At 32.1% G+C, this 19,664-nt stretch overlaps 3 protein-coding genes across 8 annotated transcripts; all 3 read left to right on the top strand.

Moving 5' to 3' along the window:
• The first annotated feature begins 225 nt into the window (after positions 1-225).
• Positions 226-2,850, top strand: LOC124911659 (primase homolog protein). Of its 6 annotated transcripts, none has more exons than XM_047452164.1 (13): positions 227-475; positions 551-675; positions 753-808; positions 895-946; positions 1,018-1,134; positions 1,227-1,307; positions 1,401-1,481; positions 1,574-1,633; positions 1,723-1,839; positions 1,927-1,974; positions 2,053-2,138; positions 2,440-2,500; positions 2,627-2,850. In XM_047452164.1, exons 1-13 carry the CDS (start codon positions 301-303, stop codon positions 2,714-2,716), a joined length of 1,149 nt encoding a protein of 382 aa, XP_047308120.1. In that variant the 5' UTR covers positions 227-300; the 3' UTR covers positions 2,717-2,850. The 6 variants fall into 6 exon arrangements, with proteins under 6 accessions (XP_047308121.1, XP_047308120.1, XP_047308119.1 ...); XM_047452163.1 differs by having other exon boundaries at positions 229-475; positions 1,571-1,633; XM_047452167.1 differs by having other exon boundaries at positions 335-475; positions 1,018-1,033; positions 1,571-1,633.
• Positions 2,851-4,097: 1,247 nt separating this feature from the next.
• On the top strand, positions 4,098-12,233 carry LOC124911547 (twinkle homolog protein, chloroplastic/mitochondrial). Its single transcript, XM_047452050.1, has 21 exons — positions 4,098-4,484; positions 4,566-4,696; positions 4,869-4,924; positions 5,006-5,063; positions 5,178-5,291; positions 5,462-5,545; positions 5,779-5,859; positions 6,292-6,357; positions 6,464-6,580; positions 7,477-7,524; positions 7,605-7,690; positions 7,775-7,835; positions 8,420-8,602; positions 9,222-9,353; positions 9,768-9,829; positions 10,418-10,501; positions 10,796-10,927; positions 11,036-11,132; positions 11,222-11,356; positions 11,445-11,512; positions 11,846-12,233. The coding sequence occupies exons 1-21, from the start codon at positions 4,247-4,249 to the stop codon at positions 11,874-11,876; spliced, it is 2,064 nt and encodes a 687-aa protein (XP_047308006.1). The 5' UTR covers positions 4,098-4,246; the 3' UTR covers positions 11,877-12,233.
• A 1,475-nt stretch (positions 12,234-13,708) lies between these two features.
• Positions 13,709-15,731, top strand: LOC124911775 (patellin-4-like). The gene is made up of 4 exons (XM_047452288.1): positions 13,709-13,869; positions 13,961-14,873; positions 14,955-15,079; positions 15,159-15,731. Exons 2-4 carry the CDS (start codon positions 13,983-13,985, stop codon positions 15,571-15,573), a joined length of 1,431 nt encoding a protein of 476 aa, XP_047308244.1. The 5' UTR covers positions 13,709-13,869; positions 13,961-13,982; the 3' UTR covers positions 15,574-15,731.
• The last annotated feature ends 3,933 nt before the right edge of the window (positions 15,732-19,664 follow it).

Raw genomic sequence — 19,664 nt, 5'->3', positions numbered from 1 at the left:
TTTTTTTACAAATATCATAAATTAGTTCAGGAATAAAAAAAACAAAATTAAATTATAAAATTACTTATTAAATAAACATTAAATAGTAAATTAATGAATATCTAAAATTTGATAAAGTGACATGGCTTAACCTGATTGAATGTTGGAGGAGATTGCTACATGAAAGTGGTGTAGAAGAACAAAGCCTTCAAACGAGCGTTTCATTTTGCCATTGATGAACCTGTACCTTTGAATTCGAAGCTAAAATCATCCAGTTAAAGCTTACCATATCACATTGAGGAAGAAAGGGTAAAGGAAAAGATGCCTCTTTGTGACAGTTTGTTTGGTCCAATTCGTATTATTACCTCTTCACAATTGAATCATCTGCTTAACCCTCTTCCTCTCTTGCCATTCACTTCTTATATCAAACCCATCTTCTATAATCGTCCGTTTTCGCACCATGATTACAGTCTTCGCTGTTATTCATACTCCCCAGGTATTATTTCATCCATCTATCTCTCTTAATTCCACATTGTTTCGTCTTTTCTTCATTGGGTTTGCTCCCGTGCAGTTTATTTGCATGATAATGAAGAGCAATCGAGAAAGCAGACTATATTTAAGGCTTTGAAGCAAAAAATTGATTTATTAGGGATAAACTATGATTCTTCTATACCTGGACACTTATTTTGTCCAAAGGTGATACCTTTTAAGTTAACTTGTGTATCTGTTTGTTTTGTACCAAGAATTTGTAACCATGTGTTTCCAAATTACAGTGCCATGGAGGAAGATCAGTTGACAGGACTCTGTCATTTGATATCTCCAACAATGGGTACAAAACATATTAATTTCCCCTTTTGTTTTCTGTTGATTGTCTGTTAAACCAAAACCAAACCAAACCATTTGTTGTTGGTTTAGGAAATTTGCAACTTGGAGTTGTTTCCGTGATGAATGTGGATGGTCAGGGCAGGTACTGCTGATGGTTAAGATGATTTGTTTTTTTTTTCTGAAATTTGGCCTTAATTCTTATTTCGGTTGCAGGAATCTGCAGATGCTGGTAATGGAGTTCATGTTTTAAGCAGAGTCGATTCTCCGGCTAGACTTAATAATGATCAATTGACTGCAGATGGCCTTGGATTAATACCTTTAAGAACAAATGTATCTCAATTTGTCATGTTTAATGGACAGGCAATAGTTAGAACAAACCTTTTATTTGTTATTTTAAGTTAGATAAATGTTTTCTTGTTCAGCTGATTGCTTACTTTGCTGAGAGAATGATCTCAAAGGATGTTCTTGTGAGGAACGATGTTATGCAGTTATCAGGCAATCGGGTGATGACAATGTCACATATTTTACTTTCTTTGTATTTCTATGTGATTCCTATTTGGCAGTTAACATGAACTAATTTTCATGAATTCTCTCAGAATGTGATGGCTTTTACTTACAAAAGAAATGGAAGCATAGTCAGCTGCAAATATAGAAACCTCGAAAAAAGATTTTGGCAGGTATATATATATATATTATTATGGTTAGTATCGATTCGTGTTTATGAAAGTGTTGCAATTGGTTGAAATGGCAAATGATCGATCTTCAGAAGTGTGTTGAGAAAATATTCTATGGAATTGATGACATAGTAGATGCTGATGATATTATCATTGTGAGTATTCTTAGATCTTTGAAGGTCAATGAAAACAAAAACAAATAAGCTTTCAAATGTTCATGTTTGTTTTGTTTTGTTTATGGTAGGTTGAAGGTGAAATAGATAAGCTGTCAATGGAAGAAGCCGGGTTCCTCAATTGCATTAGTGTTCCTGATGGTGCTCAACAGAAATTATCTGCTGAAGAACTACCATCTCCGGAAAAGGTTGAAATCCAAAAAAATAAACATATTCCTTATTTACTGGGTTTAATGATTAAACATAAGAGAATAACTGTTTTTGATAATATTCAGGATTCAGGATTTAAGTATGTTTGGAACTGCCAAGAGTATTTGAACAAGGTTAGTTAGTTTCACGTCTCTTCAAATACTGTTATCTGGGATTTTTGAGATAATCTTGCTGATTATAATCCTTTTTAGGCATCTAGGATCATCCTGGCAACTGATGGGGATTCACCCGGCCATGTATTAGCTGAAGAGCTTGCCCGTCGTCTTGGACGAGAAAGGTCAGCTTGTTTGATGTAGGGTTATTTGAAAAAAATAATGTTTGATGAAAATGTGGATTATACAAGTTGATGTAGGGTATTTGAGTAATTTGATTGTTAATGAGATAAGTGCTTCATCAAACGAGGCCTAAATGGTTCGAATACGAAAGGGAGACTAGGGTTCCAAAAATACTACTATTATTGCTAATAATAATTTCGGGCCACATATAGTCATATGGTTGCCCTCCAAACCATAGTATTTCTTATTTTGTTCTTTCCCCTAAAAGGGATGTTTCTAAGTAATTTATTGATAAATAAACAGATGCTGGCGAGTAAGATGGCCGAAGAAAGACAACATCAATTGTTTTAACGATGCAAATGAGGTCAAGATTTCTTATTTTATATATGTTCATGGAACTTTTAACATTATTCACTACTTAATTATCCGCGTTCAGTTTCATATTTGGATCTTGATTTGATCTCGGAGTGTGTTGTGGTTATGGTTGCAGGTTCTCAAGTGTATGGGACCAAGTGCATTAAGAGACATAGTTGATAAAGCAGAGCCATATCGGGTGCATAATTTCAGTCACCCCGTGTAGCATTAGATCGTTTTCCTTGTCGCGACATTATGCCAAAAAAAATAAGTATTTTGTATTTTGTTTTACTGTTTTTGTGTAATCATTGTACAGAATATATGTAGAGTTGAACCATGAAGAAATTATGTTACTCTACTTATTAAGTTGTATACTGAAAAAAACGTTGTATTAATAGAGATTTTATTTAGGAATAGTTATTAATAGAGCTGTGCTGATAGTTAATAATACAACCTTAATGCATACAGTTAGTTTTGGAGTTGTTGGCTTCCAATTTGGATGAAGTTCTATGTTTCAATTGTTTGATCTTTAAAGGAAATTGAACTCTACCAAAACTACAATGATTTGTGAATTCGAACTCTACCAAAACTACTTTTGAATTATTTGTTATTCATGTGTTTGTATCTTTATGTGGTTTGTTATTTTTTTAAATGATATCGTCATTTTTATTTTATTTGTGTTTTAGTTATTTTCACTCAAGTAATTGATACACGCTGAATGTGCGGATACACCTCCTAACAAAGACAAGCCATTAGTTACCAGTTCTTCGTTAATAGGTACCCTTGCTTCCCTTCCCTTTTTGGCATAGTCACTCTTTCGCCTTATAGCACTTCATGTTCTTGAGTTGTAAAGAATGATTCGAACTTAGACAGTCTTTCCAGATTCGTTCCTAAAATATAAAAAGTGAAAAAGAAGAAAGTTGTCTTCCCGTTTACTCCTCTACTTAAATGAGATATTTCATTTCGAACTGGAGACTTCGATTAAGATATATCTTACAGGTATGTTATCTTTTTCATTGGCTTTTCATTAAATTCGCTGCATCAAATGCCATGTGCAAAGTTGAAAGTCAAACGAAACCATTGTACAAGTTAACTAAGAAAATGTACACAGAAATATAGGTTTACAAACATTTTAGTGATGATAACAATACTCGAAAAGAAGCTAGCTCCCGAATTCTCAAAGCGCGATTTGATCTCAATTAGACGTGACTTTATTTATTTATTCTGTTGAACATTGAGCTTATTATTTTAGATAATTTATAACAAACAAAGTCATAACTTGAACGAATTTATGTACATATATTTTTATGGATTTTGACCATTTTTTTCTATCACAAAAATATGGTTGATTGAAATTAGTTTAACTTTTTTTATAAAAAGAAAAGAAAAGATATTTGGATAATTGAAATATAAATATATACTAAGAACATATTTCTTTACAAAAACGGGTATTTTGATGATTAGTTATTAGAGTTTAACTCAAATAACCCAAACCTAACAATTTGATAAAATAAATTAAGTTAAATTAAACCAAACACAACCTTAAGAGTGTCTTGACAAAAAGAAAAGAAAAAAGGAAGAACCTTTATCTCCTTCCTTTTGTTCTTCTTAAAGAATTGTTTAAGGGTTTAAGCGCGGGAGACAAATTGACTGAACATTCGGACGCCACCACAAGAATTGTTTAAAGGGTTCTTCTTCATGGAAGCTGCTTAATCGAAGAACCCAAACAGTTTGAAAGTTGCAGTCTCCATCCGACATGCTTATCCCTCGTTTCACTCCAATTCGTGAGCTCGCTGCTTTCAGATTTCCAATGAGCACCAGACCAGTCTCTTTCATCTCACAACCAAGAATCATCTCTTCCTCTAACAACCTATTCCACAGTGCCACCCTTCTAATTCATCCATTCCCTTCCAACTCTAAACCTCGAACTCGTCTTTTCTCTATTGGAACTCTTCGTTCTTCATATACTTCAGCTGCAAGAATACCCAGACCAGGTATGCTCTCTATTTACTCAAAGCCTCTATTTTTACATACTTTTAAGCACAGTTGTTGAGGGTATTCGTTTCTTTCTACAGTCACCGTGGAGAATCCAGACCCACGTAGATTGGAATCTAATATGACGATTCTGCGGCGGAAACTGCAGGAGATTGGGATTGAGTTTCGTGCTTCCGTCCCGGGACAGTACAATCACTTGCTTTGTCCTTCGGTATATATCACCATCACTTAATAACTTGGGTTTTGCTTCTAGCATCAATTTTTTTTATTAGGAGTAATATTACACTAGGAAGAGTAAAGGGTTTTGACAAAATCTCAATTGTCTGAGAACTCACTAGGGTTTGGAAGTTGTTTCTCTATATTTATTTATCTCTTTACTTCAGTGCAAGGGGGGAGATTCACGAGAGCAGACCTTATCTCTGTTCTTTTCTCCGGATGGGTAAGAATCCATTCCTTTCTCATTTCCCTCATTTTTACCTAATGGTTTTGTTGCCATGTAAATTCTGGACTGTTGGTGTAGTAATACCGCTTCTTGGACCTGTTTTCGGGGAAAATGTGGATGGCATGGTAGTACACAGGTAATTTATGGTCAATCACTTTAGGATTTATATCAGTTAGGACTGCCAAGTCCTTACTCAATCAAAGGATTCAACAATTTGAGCCTTGGTATTTATTATATTGTAATGGTGTAGGCCTTCGCTGATGGGAAGTTAATCCCCCGCACAAATTTGAAGGCAACCACTTCAGTTAAGGGACCGAGAGTAATATCAGAGGAAAGCTTGCAGTTGCAACCGCTTTGCAATGAAGTAAGATTTTTCCTAGTGTTAAAAAGGATGTGGTTTTTATATTTTGGATGAGATAATCAAATCTTATAGCTCCCACGATACTTCTTCTTCTGAAGTTACTTTCTTTGCTCAATCTGCATTTGTGCAGAGTTAATGATCAATATTATATGTATTTTTTCTATAATATTCAGCTTCTTGCGTACTTTGCGGAGCGAATGATATCAAGGGAGACACTGGAGAGAAATACTGTTATGCAGAAAAAAACTTACGATGAGGTTAGTATCTGATATCATCATTATTCCTTTTTGGAGTTAAGAAAAATTGAACTGGAGTAAGAAGACTCCTGTAGATGGGCAGATTCATATTTTTTTCTATTTATACAGATCACATTCTCATGTACTAGTTTCGACTTAGCTGCTGAGATTGATCCAGAAGCAGGCCCTTTGTCTTGCATAAATGTTTTCTGACTAATACTCTTTAGTAACTTTTCCTGATAGCCATTTTGCAGATTGCTATTGCTTTTCCTTTCCGTAGAAATGGAAAGCTTGTAAGCTGCAAATACCGTACTAGTAACAAGAAATTTTGGCAGGTGACTTTTATGCTTATTGCTTCTTTACATGATGATTTTACTATTTTACTTTTTTTCTTTCTAAATGGGTGTTATATTGAACGATTTATTTATGTTTGAAGATACCAAGGAGATGTTGAATGTTTCTTAGTGAATCGAATTTGTTATATAGTATCTAGTTGAAAGATAATAACATTAAATGGAAAAACAGGACCTATATTTGAGATCAATTCCCTTCCATAAGCAATAATAGGCACTGGAAATGGACCAGGCCTTTGACAAGCAAATTCTTGCAATTTTTCTTTCATTCTTGATATTGATCTCAATATTTCAAATCCGTGTAATTATGATACCTGAACCAGTAACTAGTAAAGGCATCATATTTTCAAAATCTTGATCTGATGCTTTCCTGTGGTTATTTGGTTTTGATTATTTTGTGTGTCTTGGTTTCAGGAAGCAGATACGGAGAAGGTACTTTACGGACTTGATGATATAAAGGACGTCAATGACATAATCATTGTAAGGTTTACAAGTGACTGTTTATTGAAATTATATTGCTGCTTGCCATCAAGGGCTGGCATTTGGAAATCATGCAATTGGTCTTTATATTAATTTTGTATGCCAGGTTGAGGGTGAGATTGACAAACTTGCTATGGAAGAAGCTGGATTTAGGAATTGTGTTAGTGTTCCTGATGGTGCACCTCCAAAAGTTTCCAATAAAACGTTGCCTTCTGAACAAGAGGTGCTGCTTATCCATTCAAGTTCAGAACCATTCATATATTAATCTAGTGTTGATTTAAAGGATTTTATGCGTTGTTTAGATGAATATAAATTACATAATTGAGATTGAAGAACCTATAATTTTGAGAAACTATGCTGAGCTTAAGGGCACTAGTCTATAAGGGTGAGATTCTGGTTCATGTTAAGTAGAAATTATTGCTACAAAATGTTCCTGACCTCTTGCACTGGTTGGTGTGTAGTTAAAGATGGGAGTGTTGTTATTCTCTAAAAGACTCATTATATATATATATATATTTTTTTTTTAGATGTTAAAGATTATATTAATAGAGTTGTCGCGAATATGGCTTCTAAAATAATACAAAAAATGTTTATTCAAAGTCTTGAATACGTGACATCTTCATTGAACAACTCAACCATCAAGACACAATGATTTGGTCTTTCTCTTTACTTAATTTGAATATTTTTAGTCTTTAAGCTATTGAATACTTGATTATATTTGTAGTTTAATAGGACAATTTGTCGAGTAGATGGATTCTATTAGTGTAACTTTTGAGTTGTTCCTAGGCAGGAAATGAAGCTATAATTTCCTTTTCTTGCTATATTTCTATTGGCATAGAAGACTAAAAAATCATTCACCCAGCCTGACAGAGGTACTAAAATGTTTAATTACATTATGGCCATATAGATCTCTTGCATTTTGACAACGATCAATACGACTGGGTCTTCTTGAACCTCGTTTTCCCATAGTCCTATTGTCTTTTTTTTTTTGCTTAATTGTACATTTGAGGAAAGCTGTTACTTAATGTTGGACTTATGAAATTTTTATTTCTTACCAAGATACCATCTTCAAATGTTAACATGTGATTAGTGCTTTTATTGGCTGTTCTGTAAAGCTAGGACGTAAAGTATCAGTATCTATGGAACTGTAAGGAGTACCTGGAAAAGGTTGGTTGAAGTGGGTTAGAAGACGTTTATTTAATAAGCTTCTCATCATGAAGGAATCTAACTCTTTTTGCTGTTTTCAGGCAGTTCGTATCATACTTGCCACTGACGGTGATCCACCTGGTCAGGCCCTAGCAGAAGAGCTTGCACGCCGTCTTGGAAGAGAAAGGTTCTTGTCAAGTTATTTTGACTTGATGTTGTGCATGTGTATAAGCAACAAAACTCATTGCATTCCTAATTGCTGTCTTACCAGATGTTGGAGAGTTAATTGGCCAGAAAAGAATGATGGTGGTCATTTCAAAGACGCAAATGAGGTTCGAAAACCAAGAGCTTCACATGTTCAAATTTCTTATCTTTTGAGAAAATGACTTACACAAGTTTTATCTATAGCATAATTAGTAATTACTCCTTGCATCTGAAATTTCAGTTTTGATTGTTATATTTAGTATGCTTACTTCCTTGAGTTATCTGATTAACCTACTTCAAGCTGCATAATCATCCCTTCTTTTTTTATGTAAAGAAACAAAAGGCATAATCATCCCTTTATCCTGTCTTGTTTGATTATTTGTCATGCAACAATTTAAGATAAATGTAAAATGTCACCCTTGTAATGTTCCCCATATATTGAAACTGAAAGTGCTCATTAACTAGACCAATAGATTCTTAGAAAAAAAAAGACCCGTACATTCTTAACAAAAACAAAACAAAACTAGACCAATAGATTCTTTCTAGCTGTTTGGCACTGATAGTTAGCTGCAATTCTAGCTTACTGTTTACATCTTCATGTATTTCTTCTTGAATAGCTGCAACATCAAGTTGTCTCTCTGTCTCCTGTTGATTATTTATTGAAATATAATGTGATAAATACCTTATTATTATTTCTAACTTGTACCTATAGGTGCTTATGCATATGGGACCAGATGTTCTGAAGGAAGTCATTGAAAAAGCTGAATTATATCCTATCAAAGGATTGTTTGATTTTAGGGATTACTTCACTGAGATTGATGCATACTATAATCGAACTCTTGGCCATGAGTTTGGAATGTCCACTGGCTGGAGGTCTTTGAATCCATTGTATAACGTATGTTTTCTATATCTTTCTCTAGATATTTTATCATTGCAGTTTCAGTTCCCTCGTTAAATTTAAGCACCATTTTCAAGCTTGCAGACCAAAAATCTTGTGATGAAGTTAAAAGGTCAAAATTTACATTTTCCTACGAGTGACTTTTTCCTTTTTCTCAGGATTGTGAGGTCACTGCTTGATATTGAATTTTGCACTGTGTTAAGAATGCATTGTTTTTATTTAATATAATAATGGCACACATTTGTTTTTTACCCCTTTTATTTATTGGGAGATTTTGTTTGGGATACGCGTTTATGCAATTTTGTAGGTTCTCAAGAATTAAGATGTTCAAGGGATTGTTGGGAAAGTTTATTTGGGATTCTCCAAATCATCCCAAACACCAAATTATAATCTCATCATTATATAATCCAAATTCCAAACCCAAAAGAACCTCTCAATAGTTTTGAAACAAATTCCAAATTAACTTAATCATAACATAACCCATAATATAAAAATAACCTCAGAATGTTCTGTGGATGTTCTATTTATCTTTAGTTTGAAAAGGCAGGATATGGTGTCAGTAGATGGTGCGAGTAGGTTCCGTGTTTTCTAATTGTCTAATTTTCTTTCTTGGTAGGTTGTTCCTGGAGAGTTGACAATAGTATCAGGAGTTCCTAATTCTGGCAAGAGTGAATGGATTGATGCTCTTTTGTGCAACCTCAATCATTCAGCTGGATGGAAATTCGTGTTGTGTTCAATGGAAAATAAGGTTTCTTTTCCCTGACCTCCAAGAATATACTTATATTATAACTGAAACATTTATAATAAAAGCCCTTTTATCATTGGAACATTTAAAAAGGCTATTTCATTATTGTGCAGTTATTGCAACAAATTATCCAGTTGATTCGTGCTACTTCTTCTTATAATTATATTCATGGCCCTTCTCTCATATAATATTTACGTTTTTTCCTTTGGCTATTTTTTGCATATAGTAACGGACCTTTAGGGATGTGTATATAGAATTTGGGAAATAACTCTAAATAACAAATACAAGGTTATTGTAACATAATATATACCAACCATGAATCAAAATTCGTCTCATGCTTCATTCTATTCCAGGTTATCTGCGAAGGCTCTTTTCGTTGTAATTTGACTTAGTTGATTTTAATTCCATTCATATCAGGTTTCAGAGCATGCAAGGAAGCTTTTGGAGAAGCACGCAAGAAAGCCCTTCTTTCAGGCAAGGTATATCTATAGTTAGGTTTAAGAGAGCTATATGAATAGTGCTGGTATGCTATACAAGAGAGCATCAGTATTCTTCCCTTTGCCCTTTACTTTTGGTCTTTCCATTTGGTGGATAGTTAAATAACTTGATAAGTATGATTGTTTTGGTATTGATTTATCTAGGAGCTTTTCTGATACTCTCCACTACTTGTAGATCAATTTGTACTCTTTTTTATGATCAATATAAATTATTAACCTACTTCAGATGCATTATTCAAACATCACCAGCCTTCGCTTCTGCAACTTCTTCCTTATTGTCATACTATTAGTAATTTTTTATGCATGTCTGTATCAATATACTTTTTTTTAAATAATAAAATTTTCTCATAGACTTTTATGTACTTAAGAATGAGACTGATATAAATTCTTTGTACAAATTTCAGTGTTTCCAGTATAGAGATAAGGGGATGCATATTATTATTCCATCTCCTCTAATTAATCCACAATAAGATACAAAATATTAAATAAACTGCAATTAATGTTTTGTTCTATCACGCCAATACTTCCATAGGTCTCCTAACTCTGTATTGATTTTTGTTATATCAAAAGGTATTGTGAATCTGTTGAGAGAATGACTGCTGATGATTTAGAGGAAGGAAAAAAATGGTTGAGCAATACATTTTATTTGATAAGGTGAGTTTGATAATTGATCTCATGTTTTTATATATTCATTATGTCCAAAGGTTTTTCCCAACTCATGGTCACTTGTTCTAAATGAAATGGTGAATTTTTAATTATTATTTTTAAACCAAATATTTTCATTATACCACATTAAACTTAAATGTTACATATATCATGGAAAAACCAAGAGACTAATTTAGTATAAGTCACAACAAGAATTGCGATGAGTTAATCCAAGAGAAGTCTGGATTACCTGTTATGTTCAAACCATAATCTCACATGTTAACCTTATTGTTTATGTATTAGGTGTGAAAACGAAAGTCTTCCTAATATTGATTGGATTCTTAAACTTGCAAAAGCAGCAGTACTAAGACACGGTGTTAATGGACTTGTAATTGATCCATATAATGAACTTGACCATCAACGTCTTGGTAGCCAGTGAGTGTCTTCTCGTTATATTCTAAAATTTGACCTATGTTCTAGAATTTCTATATTTTTAGGGGAAAATGTTTAAAAGCTTGATGTTTATGTAAAAACATGTAACAGAACTGAAACAGAATATGTAAGTCAGATGCTAACTAAGGTGAAGAGATTCGCACAGCATCATTCTTGCCATGTTTGGTTGGTTGCTCATCCAAGACAAGTAAAAACCATTATATCCTCATTCTAGTAAAATATAACGCTCTCGTTTATTGTCTAATTGTCTCTTTCACTCACAAATTTTGTCTATAGCTGCATAACTGGACTGGGGATCCGCCAAATCTATATGATATAAGTGGAAGTGCACATTTCATTAACAAATGTGATAACGGAATTGTTATTCATCGAAATAGGAACCCGGAGACCGGTCCAATTGATCGAGTTCAAGTGTGTTTTCTTTGCCCATCAAATTTTCTTAAATTAAAGCACCACACTTTCTTATAAACTGTTTTCAAATCACAATGACTGTTGATAGGTTTGTGTAAGAAAGGTGCGTAATAAAGTCGCAGGTACAGTTGGCGATGCTCTATTATCCTATAACAGGTACACCACCGTTGCTGATGCTCAATTTTCCTATAACTGTAGAAGGAAATAAATTGAAAAAACCCAGTCTAAAACAAAATTATATTTTTACCCAATTAACCCAGTCTTCAATAACCTATATTAAACAATTTGGTTATTCAAATAACCCTAGATCAAACGAGGCCTTAAAAGTAACATATGGTTGGCTGTTTTCTAAATAATGTGTTTTATATACATACATGAGATGGTTGAGTTGCTAAGATGAGTAAATGTAATTTGCACTTTAAAAGGGAACGAGTATGTTGTTGATTGTTGTCTGCATTATGATTTCTCTCATTCTATGCATTTCAACAGGGTAACGGGTGAGTTCATGGATCTGGCATAGAACTCGAGAACACCACCGCCAAGAAAAACAATCATATTTATCATTATCCATTCAACCTCCTCAATATCAAGAACTTGTTTTTGATAGCCTGAGGTGCAATTTTGTTTGATTAGGATGATGGGGTTCTTAAATCAAGCCACCTCACCACCCCAACCAAAACCCAATGATATGTAGGTTATGATGTAAAAATCGACGAGAAGGACCATCTTCATTTGGGTTAGTCATCTTCGTGTTTCTTGTACAATATCTAGTCACATTGTTTGTTGAGGTGTACCGAACTGGTCATGACAGCTTAAAATTGAGGTTTTGACATTGCTTTACTATCAATGATTGATTAGTTACCTATTATTATTATTATTAATTCATATTGATATCTGATTAAAGTGGTCAAAGAATCCCCTCCCATGTGTGGTGTGGTAGGTAAGTTAGTTTGTGACACAAATCAACCATACAATTGATTAATACAAATGGAAGCTTTTTTGCTATGGGTTATCTGTCTCTATACTCTATAGCTGTCAGAATCACATGGCCTTAATACAATGATTATATTGGTGGTTATGGATTAGTTTTATTCAATTTATTCGCTAATCGGTTTGATTCATTACTCATTTTTCTGCAATATATTGGGGTATAGTGTGGAATTATATAGGCACAAAGTGAGTCGGCTTGGATTAGATTTGGAATGTGGGTTAACATGAAATAGATCTTAATCCTGGTTTGATCTTGCATTAGAAAATAAGGTCCAATTGGCTCCATCATTTTTTAGTTACCCTATAAACAATATCATAGAGGTCTAGTGTACATTATTGTGGAGAATAGTTCATCTATCTTTTAAGTAATAAAGTAATTAAATATCGAATTTAATCAACACAATCGCTATGCCTCGATTCCCCCTCATAACGACGACTGTCTCAAATGATTCATATTATACGGGTTTGTTTCAATTCGAAAAAAGAACTTGTACAAGATGAGATTTTTTCGATTTTGTTGACATTTAAGAGTTTTACCATTTATATTTGTGACAAAAGTATTATCTAGTATTAGTATCGAACAAGAGATTAAATATTTTTTTCAAAATAAATAAATTTAATGTTAATTAAAGGTTTTTATTTTTCTCTTTAAAAACAACCGTTTCTTTATCATTTTATTTTCCTTATGTAATTTTCTTTGTCTCATGGACCCACCATCTTGATCATGCAGCTTGATTAGCGCTGTCAACGGTCAGATTTTTTGTTTTCTTTTCAATAATATATAAATATTTATTTATTGCAAACAAAATAATATATTTTTTTTTATCTCACATAAATTCAGATTAAATTAATAATTGAGATAGTTGGTTTAGATTATTATGTTTTTATCCTCAACGGCTTATATAGTTTGAAAATTTTCATTTTACAGTTTCCTCAATTATTATTATATTTTTTAATTATTATTTATTTTATTTTAGCTACCCACAGTTTCCTCAATTCAAAAAACTACTCATACAATACCATCTATCTCCAGCCAATTTACAAGAAAAAACTGTTGGCTCTGATCAGATTATTCTTAAAGTAAATATTAATGTTTTTATTTTAATTTATTTTTGAAAATAAAATACCAAATAGACAAATATCTCATTGTCAATGGGTTGGCATGCCCAGTATCAAAGTACAGACAGACAAATCTTCATAATTATACTTTTTTTTTTCTTTTTTTTTTTTTTTTGGGGTAATATAAAAATTTTAAAATTCAAAATAAAGGGTTTATGTCCTAATATAATTTGTAAATTATAAATAAATAAATAAAAGTTGGCATTATTGTTATATGCTAGCTAATGGTTTTACAGGGTGGCAAAAACATCGGGAAAAGAATCTGTAACGGCTCCATTTCAATCTATGTGTTTCTCTTGACCGTTGCATCCCATTTCTCTTTATTTAACCGTTGCTTCTTCTTCTTCTTCCTCATCACAACCATCAAGACTGTACTTTCAGAGAGAAGATCGAGCAAAGCTCAAGTGGGTTTTCTTTTTTTCTTTCTTTCAATTCGTTTTTTCATTACTCAGGTTTCAAAAGGCTGGATCTTTAATTTTTCTTTCATTTTTGTAGAATCCAGATTAAGAAACCGGCGATGACTGTGGAGGATCAAGTTCAGATTCCAGTGATGGAAGAAGTGGTTGTTTCAGACAAGGCGGTTGAAGAGCCATTGAAGTCGGAGAATGTTGCTGAGCCAGTGAAGGTTGAGAAGAGTTCTTCATTCAAAGAAGAAAGCAATTTTCTCTCTGATTTGAAAGATCATGAGAAGAAAGCTTTGAATGAACTTAAATCGAAGCTTGAAGAAGCCATTACTGAAAACACCCTTTTCAAGAAAGAAGAAACCAAGGAGAAAGCTAAATCACCCATCAAAAACGCTGAAACGGAGAAGGAGAAGTCTGAACCAGCTAAAGAACAAGATGAAGTTCCTATTGTTGAAGAATCTGAAGAAAAAGAAGCTGAAATTGTTGATAAGGAAATCTCTCTATGGGGAGTTCCTCTTTTACCCAGTAAAGGATCAGAATCAACAGACGTTCTTCTCCTGAAATTCCTTAGAGCAAGAGAATTCAAAACCAATGAAGCTTTTCAGATGTTGAAGAAAACCCTTCAATGGAGGAAGGAATTCAAAGCAGATTCCCTCATAAACGAAGAACTTGGCTCAGATCTTCCTCCCATTGCTTATATGAGTGGAAAAGATCTCGAAGGTCACCCAATCTGTTACAATGTCTTTGGAGCTCTTGAAAGTGAAGAACTTTACCAGAAAGCCTTTGGAACAGAGGAGAAAAGAGACAACTTTTTAAGATGGAGATTTCAATTAATGGAGAAAGGTATCCAAGAACTCGATTTCAAACCAGAAGGTATCAATTCCTTGCTTCAAATCAATGATCTGAAAAACTCTCCTGGCCCATCTAAGAAAGAGCTTCGTTTCGCCACAAAACAAGCTGTTCATCTTCTCCAAGACAATTACCCAGAATTCGTAGCCAGAAACGTAAGCTCTAATCATCCTTAATCCATTCATCTTCCTCTTTTACAAAAAAAAATTAAACATTTTGATTTGATTGGATGACAGATATTCATCAATGTCCCATTCTGGTACTATGCATTCAACGCCCTTTTCTCTCCTTTCCTAACCCAAAGAACCAAGAGCAAAATGGTGGTCGCCCGTCCAGGAAGAACAACAGAGACTCTTCTGAAGTAAGTATATCCTATTCCTATCAATAATGATGAATAAATGAAGATGAAAAATGTGATCTTTAACCAATTGATGAAACAGGTTCATTCCAATTGAAGAAATTCCTGTTGAATATGGAGGTTTCAAGAGAGATAAGAATGATTCAAAGTTATGGGTTGAAGATAACAATGGGGTTAAAGAGCTTATAGTAAAAGGTGGATCAATTGAAACAATTGAGATAGCTGCACCAGAGATTGGAACAACATTTGAATGGGATTTGACAGTTTTGGGATGGGAAGTGAACTATAAAGAAGAGTTTGTTCCAAGTGATGAAGGTTCTTATAGTATTATCATTCAAAAGGTGAAGAAATTGGGTTTAAATGAGGGACCAATTCGAAACACATTCTGTAACAATGAACTTGGAAAGATTGTTCTTACTGTTGATAACAGTGGAAGCAAGAAGAAGAAGATCAAGAAGGTTCTGTATCGACACAAGACTAAGAATGCAGCTGAATGAATGAAATTATCAAAAATTTGAGTGAATTATTTATTTGTTTTATTATTATGATTATCATTATTCTTTGTAGGAAGATTGAGTGAAAAAGAGAGTTTTGAGAGGAGGGGGTTGCATTGGTTTTATTTTTATGAAGATTATGAAATTGATTTTTATTATTATTTCTTATTCTTTTTCCAAGCTTTTGTTTCTATGTTATATTGTTTTTTTTATTTGCAAATTTAACAAGTTTTGAATGATACCCACAGTTATGCCTAGGGTTTAGGGTTTGAATTGATTAAAAAAAATCATTTCAACCATCAAGGTGGCAAATAGTCGTAGAAGACTCTGATTTATATGCACATTGTGTCCTGAAACTAACCCCAATGAGTGTAATTAGGGTTGGGCCAAAACCAAAAGCCCAATTAAATATATATCTGAACCCTAGATGATATTATTGATATCTATTTTTTTTTTTTTTTTATGTTTATTGATATCTAATTATATGTTAATATTTGATTTAATTGTCTCTCCAACCTTTAATCTCATTCTCACACTCACAATTAAACATCACATTAAATAATAATTCATCTTAAACTAAAAACTCATTTTTAAACTCAAAAAAATATTATCAGAATATTTTTTTTCTTATTAATTTTTTAACATTTTCAATAACTATTTACATATTTATAAATTTTACAAATTAAACTCTAATATTTTTTATATTTAATTAAAAAAAATTATAATAAAAAATATATAAAAATAATAATTAAATATATATAAAATAAAGTTAATATATAAATAAATTATATAAATATATCAAAAACAAAATAAATATATTAAATGATTATATAAAAAATAAAATAATTATATAAACAAGATTAATATATAAATAAATTATATAAAAAAATAAAATCAAACTTATAATTTTAAACTCAATTTATAAATATATTAAAATATATCAAAGATTGAAATATATATAAAATAGTTTTTGTGAATAAATAGTAAAAACGTATATATATTTTTAGGAGAGAAAAATAAAAACTTATTATGTGTATGAGTTGATGGTGGGTTGGAATTTCAAAACCCAAAATGAGTTTGGGTATGCTGTTGGATCAGAGACTCAGGTTCGGTCCTGAGAAGCCCTAAGATTTTGGGGGCCCTATGCAAATTTAAATTTTGAGTCCTAAAATAGTATTTTTTAATTTTAATTAATAAAATAAAATATAAATAATTATTATATTATAATATGAGACTAAAAAGGAGATCAAAAAGTTATTTTTATAATAATTATTTAATATTATTCGAGAAAAAAAAGGAAAAAATAATATTAATAATATAATATTATTAAATATAAAAAATTGGGGCCCTATAAAAATGGGAGGCCCTATAAAAATGGGAAGCCCTATGCAAGTGCATTGGTTGCCTTACTCCAGGACCGGCCCTACAGAGACTGTCATTATCCAATTCTCAAATCATGAATTAATATGAAAAATAAACATCATAATCCTATAATATAAATGACAACTTTAACCATTTTAAACCCTAAAACTAGTTCATAAATAAACATACAATATGTAAAAATGGAAAAGATTATTGTACTTTGTTAAATCTTAAAAGTCAATATAATCCAACATATATTAGAGTGTTAATTTTTAATACACTCGAATTTTGTAATTTGTAATCATTTAAGGTTTAAGAAAAACATTCATTCTCTTATTTTAATGTATGTTTTCAATTTTTAATTAATTTATTATATTTTTAAATGAACTCATAATTAAAATTATTTTTACTAAAAATAATAATAGGGATGCGAAAGTAATAATAGGAGACGCAAATGAATTTGGACGTGAAAATCATAAAATAACGAATATCCTTTTTAAGTCACCAAATATTTTCTTCTCTGTCACTAATTAATTTATACTAATTAATTTTTCTATTTAATTAATTTTTCTCTTTAATTAATTATTTTTTCTTTTTTTACGACTAATTAATTTATTATCACTCTCGTTAATAAATTAAATTTTGTATCTCCACTTTTTTTCCTATCTCTACCTCTTTTCAAAAAAAATAACTCAAAAGTTAAAAATAATTTTTTCACAATAAATATATCATAACTCAATAATTAAAATAATCTTTCATTGAAATAACATAATAATATCTTTTAAGTAAAAATTAATGTGATGTAATCTAATATAAGAATAACAAAATAAAGACAAAGTGTAATGAGTCGTTATTCATTATGTTTCACTATATTAACCACTGTTAATTGTGAGATAAATTATTCGAAGTTTAGAGTATACGATATAAAGTTTATGGTATAAAACTTAGAGTTTATGATTTATTTATATGAATATTATTGATTTTGGTATTTTTCTTAATCACGTCCAATTTATATAATTAGTTTAGAGTTTAGGGTATATGATTTTATTTTATTTTTAGAAGAAACGACTTATTTGTCACTTTATTAAAATCCCAAAAGGAAAAGAAAAATCAACATGAATTCATTATACAACCCTAGATTTGATACTTTAGAAGACAAATGAAACAATCCATAAGCACACATACATGACTAAATGAAATTACAACACACTTTTACAACACACTTTTAAACAACTAAAGCGCCTTATACAAGTTTACTTTTGTGACTTCCTCGAACTTAATATCCCATTCCGGCATAGCCTCTAATTATCCGGTGTGATTGGAATACGCTTCCACGTGTGAATTAGAGTATAACCGTCAAAGATGATATCATTCCTAACTTTCTCTTCGATTCTTCTAATTCTTGAAAAGACTATAGCATTCCTCTCCATCCATACTTGATATACAACCACCCCAAAAAAGCACTTCACGACGTTAACAAAAAAACGAGTTGCTCGTAGCCTTTCCAATCATTAAATCATTTATTTGGTGCCAATACATAGGAAAATTCAGCAAGCCCATTGCTTTAGCAAACCACCCCACATTTTAGCAATAAACAGACAATCACCAAACAAATAATTTATAGATTCTTCCTCCTTTAAACATAAAATGCAACAAGTACTTGGAATTGACATATTCTTACTAATTTGATCCCTTATCGAAAGTCGGTTACGGAAAGCAAATCAAAGAATAAACTGTTGCCTCATAATTATATTTGACAACCAAACCAAATGACCCACTCAACAACTGGCCCCCTTTCCTGAATTACATCCCACACCCCCACTGTATTTTAGTATCCCGTCCTCCTCAGCTTTCTATGAATGCAAATCAACTCTATTATTAAAATGAATACTATCGAGGTGCTCAAGAGCCCGTTGTCCCTACGGTATACGCTTTAATAATGAATTTCATTAATTGCCCATCTCGAACATCCCTATCTGAGGACACATGACAATCCCTCTTAATCCGAACCCTCCCAAACTATGACTTAAGTACTAGGGTTGTTTTCGAACCAAGGATCATGCCAAAATAGAGTGCCCCGATCGTCCCCCAACCGAATGTCAAATAATGATGCAATGCTATCCTTGAGTTTTAATATCTTTTTGAGTGACCATGTCATTTCGTCTTTGATTTTACTTGTCCATACGATCGTTTCTCGCTTTTTAAATTGTGAGTGAACTCATTTCACCCAAGAAGAGTTTTATTTCTTTTCAATCGCCCACAAGTGCTTGAAAGTGAGCGCTTTATTCCACTCAACATAGTTTTTTAGCCCGACACTGCCCTCCTCTTTCAGCTTATATAGTTCTATACATTTAACCTTTTTACCCATTCTTGTTGGATTTATTTCCAATATTTGGGTACATATATTATTTAATAATTGTATATTAGTTGTTATCATACTAAAAATTAAAACCCAATTAAATTGATCTATACTAAAAATTAAAATCCAATTAAATTGATCTATTAAAGTATAAAGGTTATGGGCTTACTTAGACACCTATAATAAATATGGGGATAGAGGGTTGGAAGACTTAAACTCACCCACATCAGACATTCCGATCCAGACCTAGATCCAGAACAAGAAGATCCAAGATCAAGAGAAAATTCGAAGAATAACGAAGAACGACTTAATAAACCGTTCTTAATTTCATATTCATGTATATTTCCGCAATTACAGTTTATCTCAATTTATC

The sequence above is a fragment of the Impatiens glandulifera genome, chromosome 8 (assembly GCF_907164915.1).
Source record: "Impatiens glandulifera chromosome 8, dImpGla2.1, whole genome shotgun sequence".
Lineage (NCBI taxonomy): Eukaryota > Viridiplantae > Streptophyta > Magnoliopsida > Ericales > Balsaminaceae > Impatiens > Impatiens glandulifera.
This window is presented reverse-complemented; position numbering and strand designations above follow the sequence as displayed.